Source organism: Ictalurus furcatus, chromosome 1 (assembly GCF_023375685.1).
Source record: "Ictalurus furcatus strain D&B chromosome 1, Billie_1.0, whole genome shotgun sequence".
NCBI classification, from domain to species: Eukaryota; Metazoa; Chordata; class Actinopteri; order Siluriformes; family Ictaluridae; genus Ictalurus; species Ictalurus furcatus.
In genome coordinates this window covers 25,422,417-25,437,021 of record NC_071255.1, presented here as the reverse complement: position 1 = coordinate 25,437,021, position 14,605 = coordinate 25,422,417, and the positions used below count along the sequence as shown (strand labels likewise).

General features: G+C 41.3%; 1 protein-coding gene across 1 annotated transcript in view; it reads right to left on the bottom strand.

The window, feature by feature from the left end:
- Positions 1–14,605, bottom strand: part of si:dkey-22o22.2 (neural-cadherin) — a 123,961-nt gene that overhangs the window by 22,319 nt on the left and 87,037 nt on the right. Inside the window, exons 13-19 of the mRNA XM_053628027.1 lie at positions 9,983–10,232; positions 9,056–9,183; positions 7,327–7,513; positions 6,930–7,073; positions 2,765–3,048; positions 769–2,386; positions 174–267 (exon numbers count right to left, since the gene is read on the bottom strand). Coding sequence (XP_053484002.1) covers positions 174–267; positions 769–2,386; positions 2,765–3,048; positions 6,930–7,073; positions 7,327–7,513; positions 9,056–9,183; positions 9,983–10,232 — 2,705 coding nt within the window. The remainder of the gene's footprint in view (positions 1–173; positions 268–768; positions 2,387–2,764; positions 3,049–6,929; positions 7,074–7,326; positions 7,514–9,055; positions 9,184–9,982; positions 10,233–14,605) is intronic.

Sequence of the window (14,605 nt, the reverse complement as noted above, 5' to 3'; positions counted from 1 at the left end):
TGCAACACAAGAATCTGTGTCTCTGGAAGAAATTCGGAATCTCATTTTGATTAACTATTAAAAGCATCCAATATAATATCAAGTGATGTTGTCCGCACTGTCTCGCTCGGCTTTGTTCTCATCACTTTGAGTGTCAGCTGCCAGTACCAAATTTCAATAAAAGATCAAAGTACCTAGGGGGTCTGTCTTCAAATTTGTAAACCTTTTCACTCCAGTCATCAACATCAGGGGATTGAACTTGTCCAAGTACAGTGGTAGAAAGAGTACCTACAGAAAAAGCAGAAAGTCACCTTACACAGACTGCAATACCTGAAGCTGTGTGCATTTGTGCTTGTGTGTGTGAGGAGAGTAAAAAACCTCACTCCCCTTCTTTTTTTGGGAGAAGCCCCCCCACCCCCACCACCCACCACCCACCCACATGTACTTGCTTATGCTGCACGGTAGGGGGCAAATGCTATTAGTTACCAAAAGGCAAAACAGAGAACTGCAATCCCGTTAGGCATGAAATCACCAGCTTTTAAAATGGCTCCTGTTTATGTGCCCATTAGACCTGGGACTTAAGTAAATTATTTGCTTCATGCCATGTTTTGAGCTACATGATGAGTTCTTGTTAGAAGGAAACACTCTAAATTTACATAAAATCCAAACCATATTTCCCACTAAGGTTTGTGACGAGCTAACAGATGGTGTTAAATGCTAAATGAATGTTGTAGAATTTGACTTTAAGCACTCAAGAAAGATAATGGATGAACATTTCACAAAACATACCTTCATAATTGTAGACTATAAACACTGAGTGTCCGGGTGCATGTGGGTGGTCATTCTTATCCCCAATTACAACAGTCAGTGTACTGGTGGAGCTCATTGGAGGAGAGCCACTGTCAGTCATCAGAATGGGAAGAAGGTACTCTTTCTGCTGTTCCCTATCAAAGATGCGAAGGGCTGTTATCATGGCACTGCCATTCCGCAGATCGGTCAGGTTAAAGTTTGTGGCGTCTGAGGTGATCATCAGCAGGCGAATGGAAAAAGGCCCTGCGTTAGGTGAGCTATCCCTGTCTATGGCATGGAGCAGAACGGAAGTGTCATTCATATGGACAAGCTGCGGCGCAATGTCGTTCTCCCATACAATGGGGCGGTATGGCACCTCAAACTCAGGCCCGTTATCGTTAACATCCTGTACAGTCACCAGAACAATAGCAGAGCCGGTAAGAGAAGGGTTGCCCATGTCCGTAGCCAAGATTATCAGCCTATGTTGTGATACCTTTTCTCGGTCCAAAGAGTCTGCTACCACCACCCACCCACTCTTATCCACCAGGAACTGCTGAAACGGGTCAGACTCTGGGGCAATGCTATATGAGAACTTTCCATTCTGCCCTGAATCCAGGTCCATGGCAGTCACTTGGGCCACAATGGTGCCCAAAGGGACATCCTCAAACATGGACCCTGCATCATAGAACTGGGGGAAGAACACAGGTGCATGGTCGTTTGAGTCCTCCACTTGTATGACACAATATGCCAAGCTATAGAAGTCTGCATCCTCCACTTTGACTGTGAGATTGAAGGTGCGCTCATGGGGCTTTTCAAAATCAATCTTCTTCTTCAGTCGCACCACGCCCTGTCGATTCCCCTTGTCTGTCTCAATAAAGAACTTGCGGTCGTCATCTCCACCTATTATGCTGAAAGTCATCACAGAATTCTCTCCCTCATCCACATCTGTTGCAGCCACTGCCAGAACCTCACTGTTGATATCCAGGTCCTCCGCCATGGTGGCCATGTAGACTCTCTGTGTGAACACAGGAGGGTGATCGTTGACATCTGAAACTACAATCGTGGCTGTTCCAGTCCCAGAGAGGCCTCCTCCATCCCTTGCCTCCACAACTACCAAGTAATGGTCCTCCACCTCCCTGTCCAAAGATCTCAGAACTGTATAGATGGTGCCTGTAGCTGGATTGATGGAGAACAGGTTGAGATTGATCTCATTTCGGACATTCTGTACAATCCTGTAGGTGAGAACAGCGTTCTTGCCAGTTTTAGGGTCATCCAGGTCAGTGGCCTGCATCTCCATGATGGAGGTGTCAGCTGGGGAGTTCTCAGGCACATGGCCCACAAAGCATCCTTCTGAGGCACACAGGAATTGGGGAGCATTGTCATTTATGTCACGCACTTCCACCAACACATCAGCAAAGCCAGTTAGGCCATCGCCATTTTCATCAGTGGCCAACACTAGAAATCGCCAGGCTGAACGGTCCTCTCGGTCAAGGCGCTTTTGGGCATAAATCCTTCCAGTGAGTTCCTCTATAGTGAATTCGCTCCCAGCACCCTGTCCATGTAATGAGTATCTGACTGCACTCTGGTCTGCCTCCTGGTCTGGATCTGTAGCTGAAACCTGGAAAATAACCAACAATAAGTAGCTGTAAATATATCCCAGCAACCCCTTTTAATATCAAGGACAAAGATTAATACACACTGTAAACAATAATCTAAAACGTTCATCATCTCACTCCAAGTTGGTTTACATAAAGCTACAGACAAGGTATGTCAAATATATTCATTTCAAATAATTTTTGCTCTGTTTAAATTCAGAAAGGTCATTATTAAAACAACAAAACTGCTAAGGAACTTAAACAAGCAGTTTACTAGGCTATATTAAACGGGAGGTCCACATCAAGTCAGTTTCCCCTCACGGGAAACCAGAAGGTTGAAAATAGCCTACTCAAAACTGTTTTTAGCTGTTTGTATATTTGAAAGTTCAGCCCTCACTCACCTCCAGCACGGGAACGGGCAGCTCAATCAGCTCCTCTGTTACACTGGTATGATACTCGGTCTGGCTAAAGATAGGTGCTTCATCGTTTTGGTTGATGATGTTGATGACCACCACTGTTTGGTTCTCCCATTTTCCATCTGATGCCACCAACCGTAGATGGTAGCGCTGCACTCGCTCATAGTCCAGCCGCTGGGCGATGAAGATGGTGCCTATCTCTGGCTCAACGTCAAAGGTGCCCATAGTGTTTCCTGAGGTTATCTGGTAGCGCAGCTTTGCGTTGGCACCTGTTAGGGATGTGGATTGTGTCAGAAATTTGGTCTGGGGTGGTAGCTAGGTAACCAAGTCAACTCAATCATAGATCAATCTATGCTTTTTGGATTGGAAAGTGAGACACAAAGGACTTTAATGGTGCAAGGCAAGGTTCTAGGTGGGATCATGAGTTTTAAGTGGTATTATTTAAATGTACGAATGATTGCATTCATTGACTTTTTGCTCTCCAGACAGGGTAAATGTTTCTTTGGTACTGTGAATAAGCTGCTTCAGTGCCCCTACTAATTAACATTACTAAGTAACATTAGTAAATAGAAAAGCTAAAGTTTTTAAGGCCACCAAAGCATACCCCAAAGGAAAAAAAGATTAGACGAGTTACTCTACTGTGCTTCTACCACACTTGTCATAGCTTTGATTAAGACTAGCTCCTATGTGATGAAAAGGTGATGTGATGTAAGTCTCCACATTTAGCAGTAAGGTTTCGAGAAATTCTTTAGATCTCAAAAAAAGGGATTTTCTTTTAAGTAAATATTAAAAAGCCAGTGCACACTCTATCCCTCCAATTAAATCTAAAATTTCCTGTGACCTTTTTGCATAAATCTTAGCCGTGTATGCAAACAGGCTTAGTTCTACTAATAATTTCTTTGGCTGTTGCCCAGCATCAGCGGTACATCAGAAGTCCATAAGCCTTTCATCCCTTTTCCTTTTCTTCTCCATCTCATCATTAAACCCCACACAGTTGGTGTCACATAATCACAGGTTATGCTATCCATTTATCTTACAGCAAACTACAGCAAATCAACTACGTGTCTATACTGATCTGGCCATGCTGTGTGACCCTCAAAATGGTAATGCAATTTAGTATAGAAAACAGGCCGCAGGAATGGCTTTCATTAGACTTGCATTAGAGGATGTATACAAGAAGAAGCTGTCAATGCAGAACCTGAAACAGATAAGGAATAAAAAAAAATGTATCCTGTCTTAGGCCAGCCACCCTCCCTGCCTTGCCTACCCGCCATACAGAAAAAGGAAAACAACTTTTACTCTGACTCTGTTTACCAGCGTGGATCAGATTTTATGAGACAAACACCATCTGTGTGTGATGTGAGAGAATGTGTGAAAATTTCATTAAGACGTGTCATACTCATCCTAGCCCCAGACATCAGGATTGTGGAACATAATGTATCCCGGCACTTGCTGAAGGCATCTCGGGTGCTTTGGCCTAAAGCCGTTTCTTTAATGACTGGCTGCCTAATACAGTGTATCTCCCTGAAGCACTATGGATTGCAAGACCTACACACTGCCACCCTGCACTACATGCTGTCTAAGAATGCAAAGCTGGGATAACTTTCAATTTACCTAGTGCATTCACTGTGCTTTACTGTCCATCCGCAATTCTCACCTCAGCAAAATAACACTATTTATGAGCTTTAAGAATGATTCTTAAAAACAAGGATAAATCTCCTAGGGTTTACAAAACATGTAATAAATAATGTCCGTACAACAGGCATTAACTGTTCTAATATCCACCTTTTTATCCTAGTCAGTGTAAAATGAATTGGGTGCCTTCTAAAGAGTGGCATTGGGCTCTGATTTGCATTCCTGCACATGACAAGCCTGAGATATTAGCTGTCTGGAGGAACTGCGGTGCCTTCCAAGCATGGCAAGCTATCGTGACACCTTCACCTCTACGCAGTGGCTACTGTCTCATCCATAATGAACTTTTAGCCACATTCACTTATTGCTAGCACTCTTCCCCTGGGCTCTCCCCCTCCTCTTTTCTTGCTGATGGTGGCTACATGCCACACCATATTTGTCAAACTTGTGTAGCATATTTAACAGGTGAAGCACTGTCAGGACGGCGAGAGCCCTCACAGCCCTGCATGTTTGTTTATGATGACAGACGAGCATGGGTCACGTTCCGTGCAAATGAGGATAGGAAACATCATGCACATTAATCTATTAGTGAACCAGCAAGGACTGATGGGACCGAAGTGAAAAGACATGGGGGCTGAAAACAGGCAGATTGGCATGCTATGTTGGACAGAACAATGACCTGCCTAAACCTGTATCACTCAGATGGACAGGGGCAACGCTGTATGTGTCAGTGCTAAATCTCAGAGGATTTCTGGTTATTCAGTGTAAACTGTTGAACCTAGACTAATTATGGATTAAATGAATGTCTGCTAAGCAAAAAAATTGACATTGCCACTGATTAAACTTTACATTGTATTGCTCGGAGATGTTTCAGCATATTGTGCCAGTTCATCTATCAGAATACATAAATAAAACACTATAAACAACCAAAAGTCATTTCAAGTTTTGCTTCTCAGGAAGGCATCTTGCTCTAGCAAACAATGGTTAAGCGATTCAGTCTTTATCAACTTTATATTTTCATAACATTTTCCCTCTAAGAGCTTGTAGGGGACATACATGATGTTCCCTCTAGAAATAAAAGTATACACAACACCAGATCAAGCAGGAGGAACTCTCAGAGAGATGTGATCAGAGGAAAGGCAAGCTCCACACTGAGGCCAAGTGTGACTGATAAGAAATCTTCCAGAAGACATGCCTGATCAGCAAGCCAACAGCTTAATAGGATTGTCTTATGTTTTATGGATTATCTTTGGTTAATACAGATAATCGGCCTTCCTGGAAACCTGTGCCAAGAGCGTAGGAACATGACTGAACTGATTATTATCATAGTCCTTTCTAGTTAAATCCACATGTTCTTGTCAGCAACAGATTAACTCTTTTTAAGACTTAAGTGGAGTTAGTTTGCTTAATACATGCCTCTAAGTTATTCAGTGATGGAGCATTTCATTAAAATGAAGTTCAAATAGATATAGATATTGTCACAAAACAACTTTACACAAATCTGGATGGAGATTAAGATCTGTACTGCGCAAACCAGAGGTAACAGTGACAAGAGATGACATGAAGTGAGAGGAACCTATCCTCTTCTGGGTGACACCAAATAGTGAGATTATAAATCATTACCCTTTTTCAGCTCTATATTATATTGAAAGGATGCTGAAAGGATGATCAGAATGAATTTATTGTGAATAAGAGTCCTGGAAATACCACAGGATAGTCTTTATGTTTACAACGGCGGGTACAAATCTACAGTATCCAGGTGAGATTATCCACTGAAGCTATGGTTGGCCATAAACTGTTTTTGGGAAGTGCAAATCTTTAGAGGATCCATATGGAACCATCTACAGCAGCAGAAGATGAATCACAAGCACAGGAAGCTCGAAGAAGAAGTAGAGTTTGACGCAGCTACAGACTTACCAAAGCACTATTCTGTGTCAGGGCAAATGTGGAACCTGTCTACTTTACACAGGATATTATGTTTTGAAAATTTGCCTGAGTGCTCTGTAAAGGTGAATTTTGGCAAAGAATCATAAAATGTGCTTCCTCTGGTTCTCAGCATCATTCCCACAAAGGGTTTACCTGTCATTACAGCAGCCTATTTTATTTATTTATTTCTTTTGCAAAACAGCTTGAGACAAACAAAAGAAAGGCGCCAACATCAAATAGTTACCTCAGGGGCCTGAATGTGTCACTCCCACAATCACCATAGAGACTTGCTAACAAGCTCAGTGGGGAAAAAATGCATTTTCCACCTAGGTTTACCTCACACTATGATTATTTTTCCAGCCTCCAGCTGTCAAAAATAACATTACAGATTCATGCAGTATGAGAAATTCACATTAAAAATCAGACAGGTGACACTATCCGTAAATAAGCTGTGTTCTGTAGGGAGGGCCTGGAGCTATCTCACCTCTACACTAGCATATATTGCAGGTGTAAATTGTTCTACCAAGTAAAGTTATAGAACAGGGATGGGCTTTTCTGTTGTTGCCATCGTGACAGCAATCAAAGGTCTTACCCTCATCTTCATCATTAGCAGTGACGGTAATGACTACGTAGCCCACTTCCTTGTCCTCCTCCACACTGATCTCATATACAGACTGGGAGAAGGCTGGGGCATTGTCATTTACATCCGTGACAAAAATCCTGACATAGGCTGTGTCTGTGGAGAAGGAGAATGTACCACAGTCATTAATGTCAGTGAGTATTAATAAAGATTATGGAATAGTGTGTATATATAGTGGCCTTTTATGTTACATAACCTTATTAGGATCACTATTATTCACAAGACACAAGTCTTTATAGTGACATCACTTCTGCATTAGTAATGAGAGAGCTGGTTACTCAGGTCTGCTCGGTTGTTATCGCTGTATACATGGATGTGGATGAATAATGGATAATGACTGAAAGCACACCTGAGTTTGGCTGACCCTGCTGTCCGGGCCGGGCCGACTCTGAGCTGTCCTGGGACTGAACCTCAATCAGGTAAGAACTCTTCTGTTCGCGGTCAAAGGTGGCACGTGTGTGGAGGATGCCTGTGTATGGGTTAATGCTGAAGAACTGAGAATCTCCACTCTGGTCCTTTAGAATGATGTAATTGACCTTGATGGAAAATTTTTTTAATTTTGTCATGTCATGTAAATAAGTATAACTAGAGATAGAAGTGCCACTTGGAATACGGTTGCGCAATATGACAACATGATATCAACATCATGATATAACATCATCATCATACAATTTTCGGACTATCACAATTGTTGTAAGGTGTCATGACATTTAGAACCCCTTCGCTACTGACAGACATAAAAAAAACAAACATTTGTACCACTCTTGTACCAGTCACATGAGTAACAGTGTATGTTGTCAGTGTTATTCCCCCCCCAATCATTTATTTATTTATTTGTCCCTACTACAGAAGTGGCCCGTGACCAAGTAAATTCGGTGGGGCAGGACATTAATCATGTTTGACATAGCCTCAAACATAATTAAGTTTAGAGGCTATCACATCTGACTTTCAGTACTATCTAGTGAATGTTTTAGCGTAATAGGCCCCCATAATAGGCATTTGAGCGTTGATGAGATTTGAACTTGAACAAATTAATTACGTGCACCAATTTGTTTAAAATGACAAATGTAGTCTGCTCTAAAAGCCGGTGCGTGTCCATTTTTCTCCCAGTCTGATGTTTGATGTGAACATTACCTGAAGCTCTTGACTTGTATCTGTATGATTTTATGCACTGTGCTGCTGCCACATGGCTGATTGGATAATTGAATGAGCAGGTGTACAGCTGTTCCTAAGTGGCCAGTCAGTGTAAATGGTTGGACTCTGCCCCACCTGCCCACATGGACAAGCTCCCACTGCCCTGCTAATCAAGTTTGAAATCCACACAGCATGCCAGTGTGGCAGACATCACTGTGGTGGCTAGTCAAACTCTGCTTCAGTGGACTCCTACATTGCAGATATGAAGACATTTCTTCCTAGCAGTACCTCTTAGTATCAAAACCACTGAACGAAAGGTGTAGAAAAATACAAGTACATATCATGATATCAATTACCTATCATTAGATTCAAGTTTCAAGATCTAAAACGAGATCTAATTAATTCATTACTCAATATTAACTCAATAGCATTAAAGAGTTCTCTCTTGGCATCAAACCTATATAGTTATAGCCTATGGACAGAAAAGTGGAGAGAATGTTGTGTTGATTTTAAGAATTTTGAAAGCATAATACATGTTTTAAGTACCGAACTTTAGGCATTGAATTTTAAGAAGTAAATAAAATTAGTTATAAACATAATATAAAACAAGTATAATTAGTTCTGAACATAAGATGCATGCATATTCTAAATACGTAGCTATCCTGATTGTGTTCTATTCAGTCCTTGCCCAAAAAGCCTTGGCAGGAAGTTAAAGCATAAACTCTTGGTGGGATGAGGGCATTGTGTCTACAGCATGCAGGAAAGAGACGCTGTTCTTTTTCAAAACTGTTAGCCAAGACTGAAACCATGAGACTGAGACCTCTGCTCTGAATTAAGCTACAAATTCATCTGTCATAATTTAACAAATGAAAATAATGCCCTCATAGGTGTCTCAGCAGCAGTGATGCATGCAGAGCTGCAGAATTTGCTCAGTGTCCGCTTACCATGCCGTGTAGGCCAGAGTCCAGGTCAGAGGCTGAAACCTGGACCACTGAAGTGCCAATCTCAGCCCCTTCAGGTACTGTGGCTTCATACGTGCTCGACATGAAAAACGGAACATTGTCATTCACATCTGAGTGATAGACAGGACAGTGAGAGAGAGAGAGAGAGAGAAAGAGAGAGAGAGAGATACAGAAAAAGGACACATCTATTATGGTTGTAGAGAGCACACACACACACATAATATACTGGACACTACAGATGTCATAATGATGTGCGACATGAATAAAATCCCCTATTTCTACTGAGTGGTGTAGCGTATGCTTTCCCCATGAGAGTGGGAGCTGAGAAGAAGGCTGTTAAGTTCACAGCAGGCAGGGGTGGTGTGTGTGGGTGAGTGGCAGTAAGAGGAGCTTGGCTCTTCCCTGCAGAGCGCTGATTACAACGTCTCTCAAATGAGCTTTCTGAGGACTTTTGTCTTCCTTTCATTCCATTTCAATCTCCATTTTCCCCCTAATTAATGCTGATGTGGTCTCAAGTGTTGCTCTTCCCTGCTGTAGATGCTTGCTGCTTCTTTGCTGCCCCATCCTCAAACGTACACATGCACTATCCTACTGTTGTCATAATTAATAATACAGTAAAATATTGCTATGCATACACCTAAATCTAATCCTAACCTTAATCTCAGTAACCGAAAAGTAACCTTGTTCATTTCGTTTTTTAAATAAAATCTACAAAATCCAAAATTTCCTCATGTGGACCAGCCAAATCCCCATAAGATCAAAACTAGCAGATATTCCAAGCTTACTGGGCCCCCACCAAGATATAGAAACATTTTCCATGGCATTAAAATGTGTCTCTAAGTCTATATTACAGTAAGAGTCTGTTGTAACTGACAGTACCACTCAAAAGTGTGTTAATTCAGTTCTTACCTGTGATGTTGACATAGACAGTGGTGAAAGAGGCGAGTGGTACTGCTGCAACATTCTGCACACGGACACGCAGGGTGAAGAAGCGAGTGGTCTCGTAGTCCAGTGGCTCAGCTACTAGAATCGAGGCTGAACTGTCCCTTCGGTTGGGTTTGATGTAGAACCGCACAGGCATGTTAGTCTCGGGAACCTGACCCTCCTCCAGGTTATAGGTCACACGTGGGTCACCAAGAGGAGAGGTTGCTTTTATGGTCTGTGAGTAGGAAAGAAATCAGTGGTTTACTGTTTTTTTACTCCATCCACAAGTGCCCGTAGGAAGCACTTAATTACCTGGCATTCCAGCATATCTATGTACCGGTCTATGTATGTGGCTGGAATTAAATCTTTGAATGAGTGACAGTATGAGCTAATTGAGTGAAATCTGCTTGGACGTGCTATAATTGTTCAGGGTGAGGTGGTTTTTTAAAATTATTATTTTTTTATTTTAAAAGATGTATTAATGACAAAGCATAGGTGCTGACTAAAAGTGCCTCTTTTGCTTAAATTCATGGAGGATAATTAGCATTATATGTCAAAGGGCTTTATAGATCAGCAGAAATGTCAGTTATACGGTAGCACTGCTGACTCCAGCACTTGAATTCATTAGGCACAGTTCACCTGTAACCCATCTCATTTCCTACTGAATTCATATTGACATTTATAGAGTAACTTTCTGCTGAAAAAGACTCTGGACTCCCCCATGATTGAGCTTCATCTCCATTTCTCCCTGTTACGTCACTCTAAGCTAAGGCACAGCGAAACAAGCGTATCTACAAGCATAAGAATGGGACAGACACCAGTGTAACACACAGCTAGGTTCACAGATTGGTAAAAACGACATTTCAGAGACAAGACGTTAGGATTTGAATGTCTTTAAAAGGCTTAGGTGAAAGTAAACAATGCAGGTATTAAAAGATTATTAAGTAGGAACATCCTCAGAGTGATTTGGGAGAATTCTGACCAATATTATAAGGTACAGATATGTTTTTGTGAGTGTCATCATCATGACCCATGAAAATACCACATTTTTTGCAAACTAATAATCATGATATAGGACACATCATGACACAGTTCACATTCATGGCTTTAAGTAACAGGAGAAAAATTGGCAGAACAGAGAAATGGATCACTTCAGGCATTTTGTAAGCATGAAAAGTGGTGAACAAAAACAGTTAAAGTGTTGAAAACATCATACCAAGTTTGGTTTGGGAAAATGCGATCAAAAGCTACAGCTGCAATCTGTCTGTATATGAACTGTGAATTGTCAAGCGTAAGGGGGAAAAAAAACATTTAGCCCCAAACTACTATCAAACAACTGACACCGTAAAGTAAACACATTCCAGTACAATGTAGACGATGGTCCAGGCAAAGCCGACACAGGCCCAAATAAATGGAAATCCAACTTCCAAACCATCTATGGAAGTACTGTAACATGATGAATGTGTAATGTGGAAAAGACTGTTTGTCGGAATAGAGACAGAGGGAAATATGAAGAAGCAAAGTGTTCAGAGTAGTCAGAGCTCAAGCGTTCAGGCAGGCATGACATCCTCCATGGCCGAGGTTCTGACTGACTCTGGAAAGGACATGTTCTCAGCTGAGACACACAGAACATGAACCTTAAAAGCTCTGTGGCTTGTGCTTTCTGCTTTCATGGCTCTGACATCCAGGATGTTCCCACTCCAGGCTGACCTACTCTCTCACCTTTCCTGTCGTAGTCAGTTTGACAACAGCCTGCTCCCTCGAGACACATCACCTACTCCTGAACTGACTACCAACTCAAAATGTTAAGCATGGGGAACAGTGAACCCAAACACCACCGCTATATTTCTACCCCAATGGTATGTGCCACTACAGTAGGGATGCAACAGAATATGAATACATTATCTGGACTGAACAGATAATATGTTCTAAATTGATACAAATATACACTCACCCTCCACTTTATTAGGAACACCTGTACACCTGCACATTCATGCATCTAATCAGCCAATCATGTGGCAGCACCGCAATGCATAAAACCTAGGGCTGTCAATCGAGTAAAATTTTTAATCAAATTAATTACATGATGTGCCGATGAATTAATCGAATTAATCGCAATCAATCACACCTCAATTTTGATCATTTAAAGTCATTGTTGCGTTAGATGAGAAAAGCATTGAACAGACATTACAAAAAGAAATATAGTACTGTATTTGATTTTATTAGATATTATTAGAATTTATTACCCATAAATGTTTAGGTTGTATCGGAGGACCTAATTCGAAATGCTTTCATCAACCCCTTGTGTTCCACCGTATTAACAGGCCTACAGTCCACAGCAATCTACAGAAGCCCTAAATGGCCATGCATTCTTTATTTGTTTTTCTTTCTTGCTCTCTCGTGATCTCGATATAAAAGTTCTTTTCTCACGATGCCATTTTATCATGAGAAAATCTCGTACCTTGTCAATGGGACTGGTGTTGCATGAACGTTGACGTCTTTGTCATCGCCATCAAAAATGGAATAATTGCAAGCTGTAGAGATGGTCTTTATCTCTGCATTAAGAGAGAGGCGTGTCTCCTGCTCAAGTGTTAGTCACGAATATGTAAGTTGTCAGTCACTGATGAACATAGAGCTATTTCACCTTGAGTGAGTAAACATTAATCTGTTCATCCATGATGCTGCGGGTTTGCACTAAGGTTTTGTTGCCTCCAGAACAATAAATGTCGAGCTCACAGAAGAAAACAAGAAAGAAAGAAATTAATAATGCATGGCCACTTAGGACTTCCGTAGCAATCCATTTAGCTATCGGATTTAGTTCGTTTTTCCAGTGTAGACTAACTAATTCTATACTGCCTGCTCTGTGCTTCTGTGCTCTCGGTCACGGTGGTTTGCCAGAGTATGTTGACCACAGCTGTTGTTGTGCTAACTGTTGAGCTCGCTAAAACATGCTTTGAGTTCAGGCTGTAATTCAGGCTAGAACTGCTTCGATAGTATGCAAATTCCTTATTGCAGATAGTGCAAAAGACTTTGGTCTTATGAGTGCTTCCATCTGGAGGCGTTTTGAACTTAAAATGTGAGTGCATTAAATGCTTTGAACGTTTGAACGCATTATTGTTCCAATAATTAATTGCACTAAATTAAAACGTTAAAATCACAGCTCTAATAAAATCATGCACACATAGGTCAAGAGCCTCAGTTAATGTTCACATTAAACATCAGAGTCTCTGTGACTTTAACCGTGGCATGGTTGTTGGTGCCAGAAACTGCTGATCTCCTGGGATTTTCACACAACAGTCTCTAGAGTTTACACAGAATGATGTGAAAAACAAAAAACATCCTGTGAGCAGAGGGTCTGCAGGCTGAAAGACCTTGTTGATGAGAGAGATCAGAGGAGAATGACCAGACTGGTCTGAGCTGCCAGGAAGTCTATAATAACTCAAATAAGAGCTCTTTACTCCATGGTGAGCTGAAAAACATCTCAGAATGCACAACACATCAAACCTTGAGGTGGATGAGGTACAACAGCAGAATACCACATCAGGTTCCAGTCCTGTCAGTCAAGATCAAGAACCTGAGGCGATCACGGGAACAGACTCGCCCAAACTGGACACTGGAAAAAGACCAGGTGATTTTTTCCCCCTAATCTTCAACCGTCCAGTTTGGATGAGTCTGTGCCCGTGATAGTCTGGGATTCCTGTTCTTGGCTGACAGGAGTGGAACCCAATGTGGTATTCTACTGTTGTAGCCCATATTTAATATTTATATTTCCATAGGTTCATATTTCATAAAACAAATCTGGTTTAGTCCATGCCCACTTCATGTTTGTGTCCAAATACAGATACAGAAATGGTTATTTGGAACACTTTACAGACAAAGATAGTCTCTCTTACTTCATATAGTGAAAGTGGATGCTGTATGTCACAGAGATCTTGATAAATTCATCCGTATCAGATGCTGTTACACACAATTGCTTATATGTTACGAATTTTTCAGTGAACAAGATATACTTAAAGAGCACATCAAGCACACACAGGGATTCACCTTGCCTGCACAGGCACAGAAAATCTGACAGCACTGGAAGACCAAAACGCTCTTACACATCACTAGAGTTCTTTTCCTCACCGATCTTTCCTGATCCACCTACTAAAAATATTGTGTTCATTCTTTTGTCCTTAGCCATGAAACATTCATGCAAGTATGGATTAGCTAAATCACGAATTTTTGATAATGTTTTGAGAAATACAAACTTGGCTGATCTGTGAATCCATACTTGATTAATCTCCCCCATGAGTTTATTAGTGAGCGGCACTGGGGCTTGATGAGAATGATATCCCCATTATGGTCTCCGTGTACAAGAACAAGGCCGCTTAATTATTTCCTCAAGGTTGCAATTACTGCATTTGAAAATTTGCTAATTGTCATTCCATGAAATGATTCCGCAACGAGCCAACTGATTTTTACATTTTTAATTAAGGAAACAGATATACAGATTGATGGATGGCAGAGGAAGAAAAAAAAAAGAGATGAATAAGAGCACTTGGTGCACAACAAGGCAGCTCGGTGTACCTAATGAATGCATTATTCTGTTTAACGAGCCTAATTTGT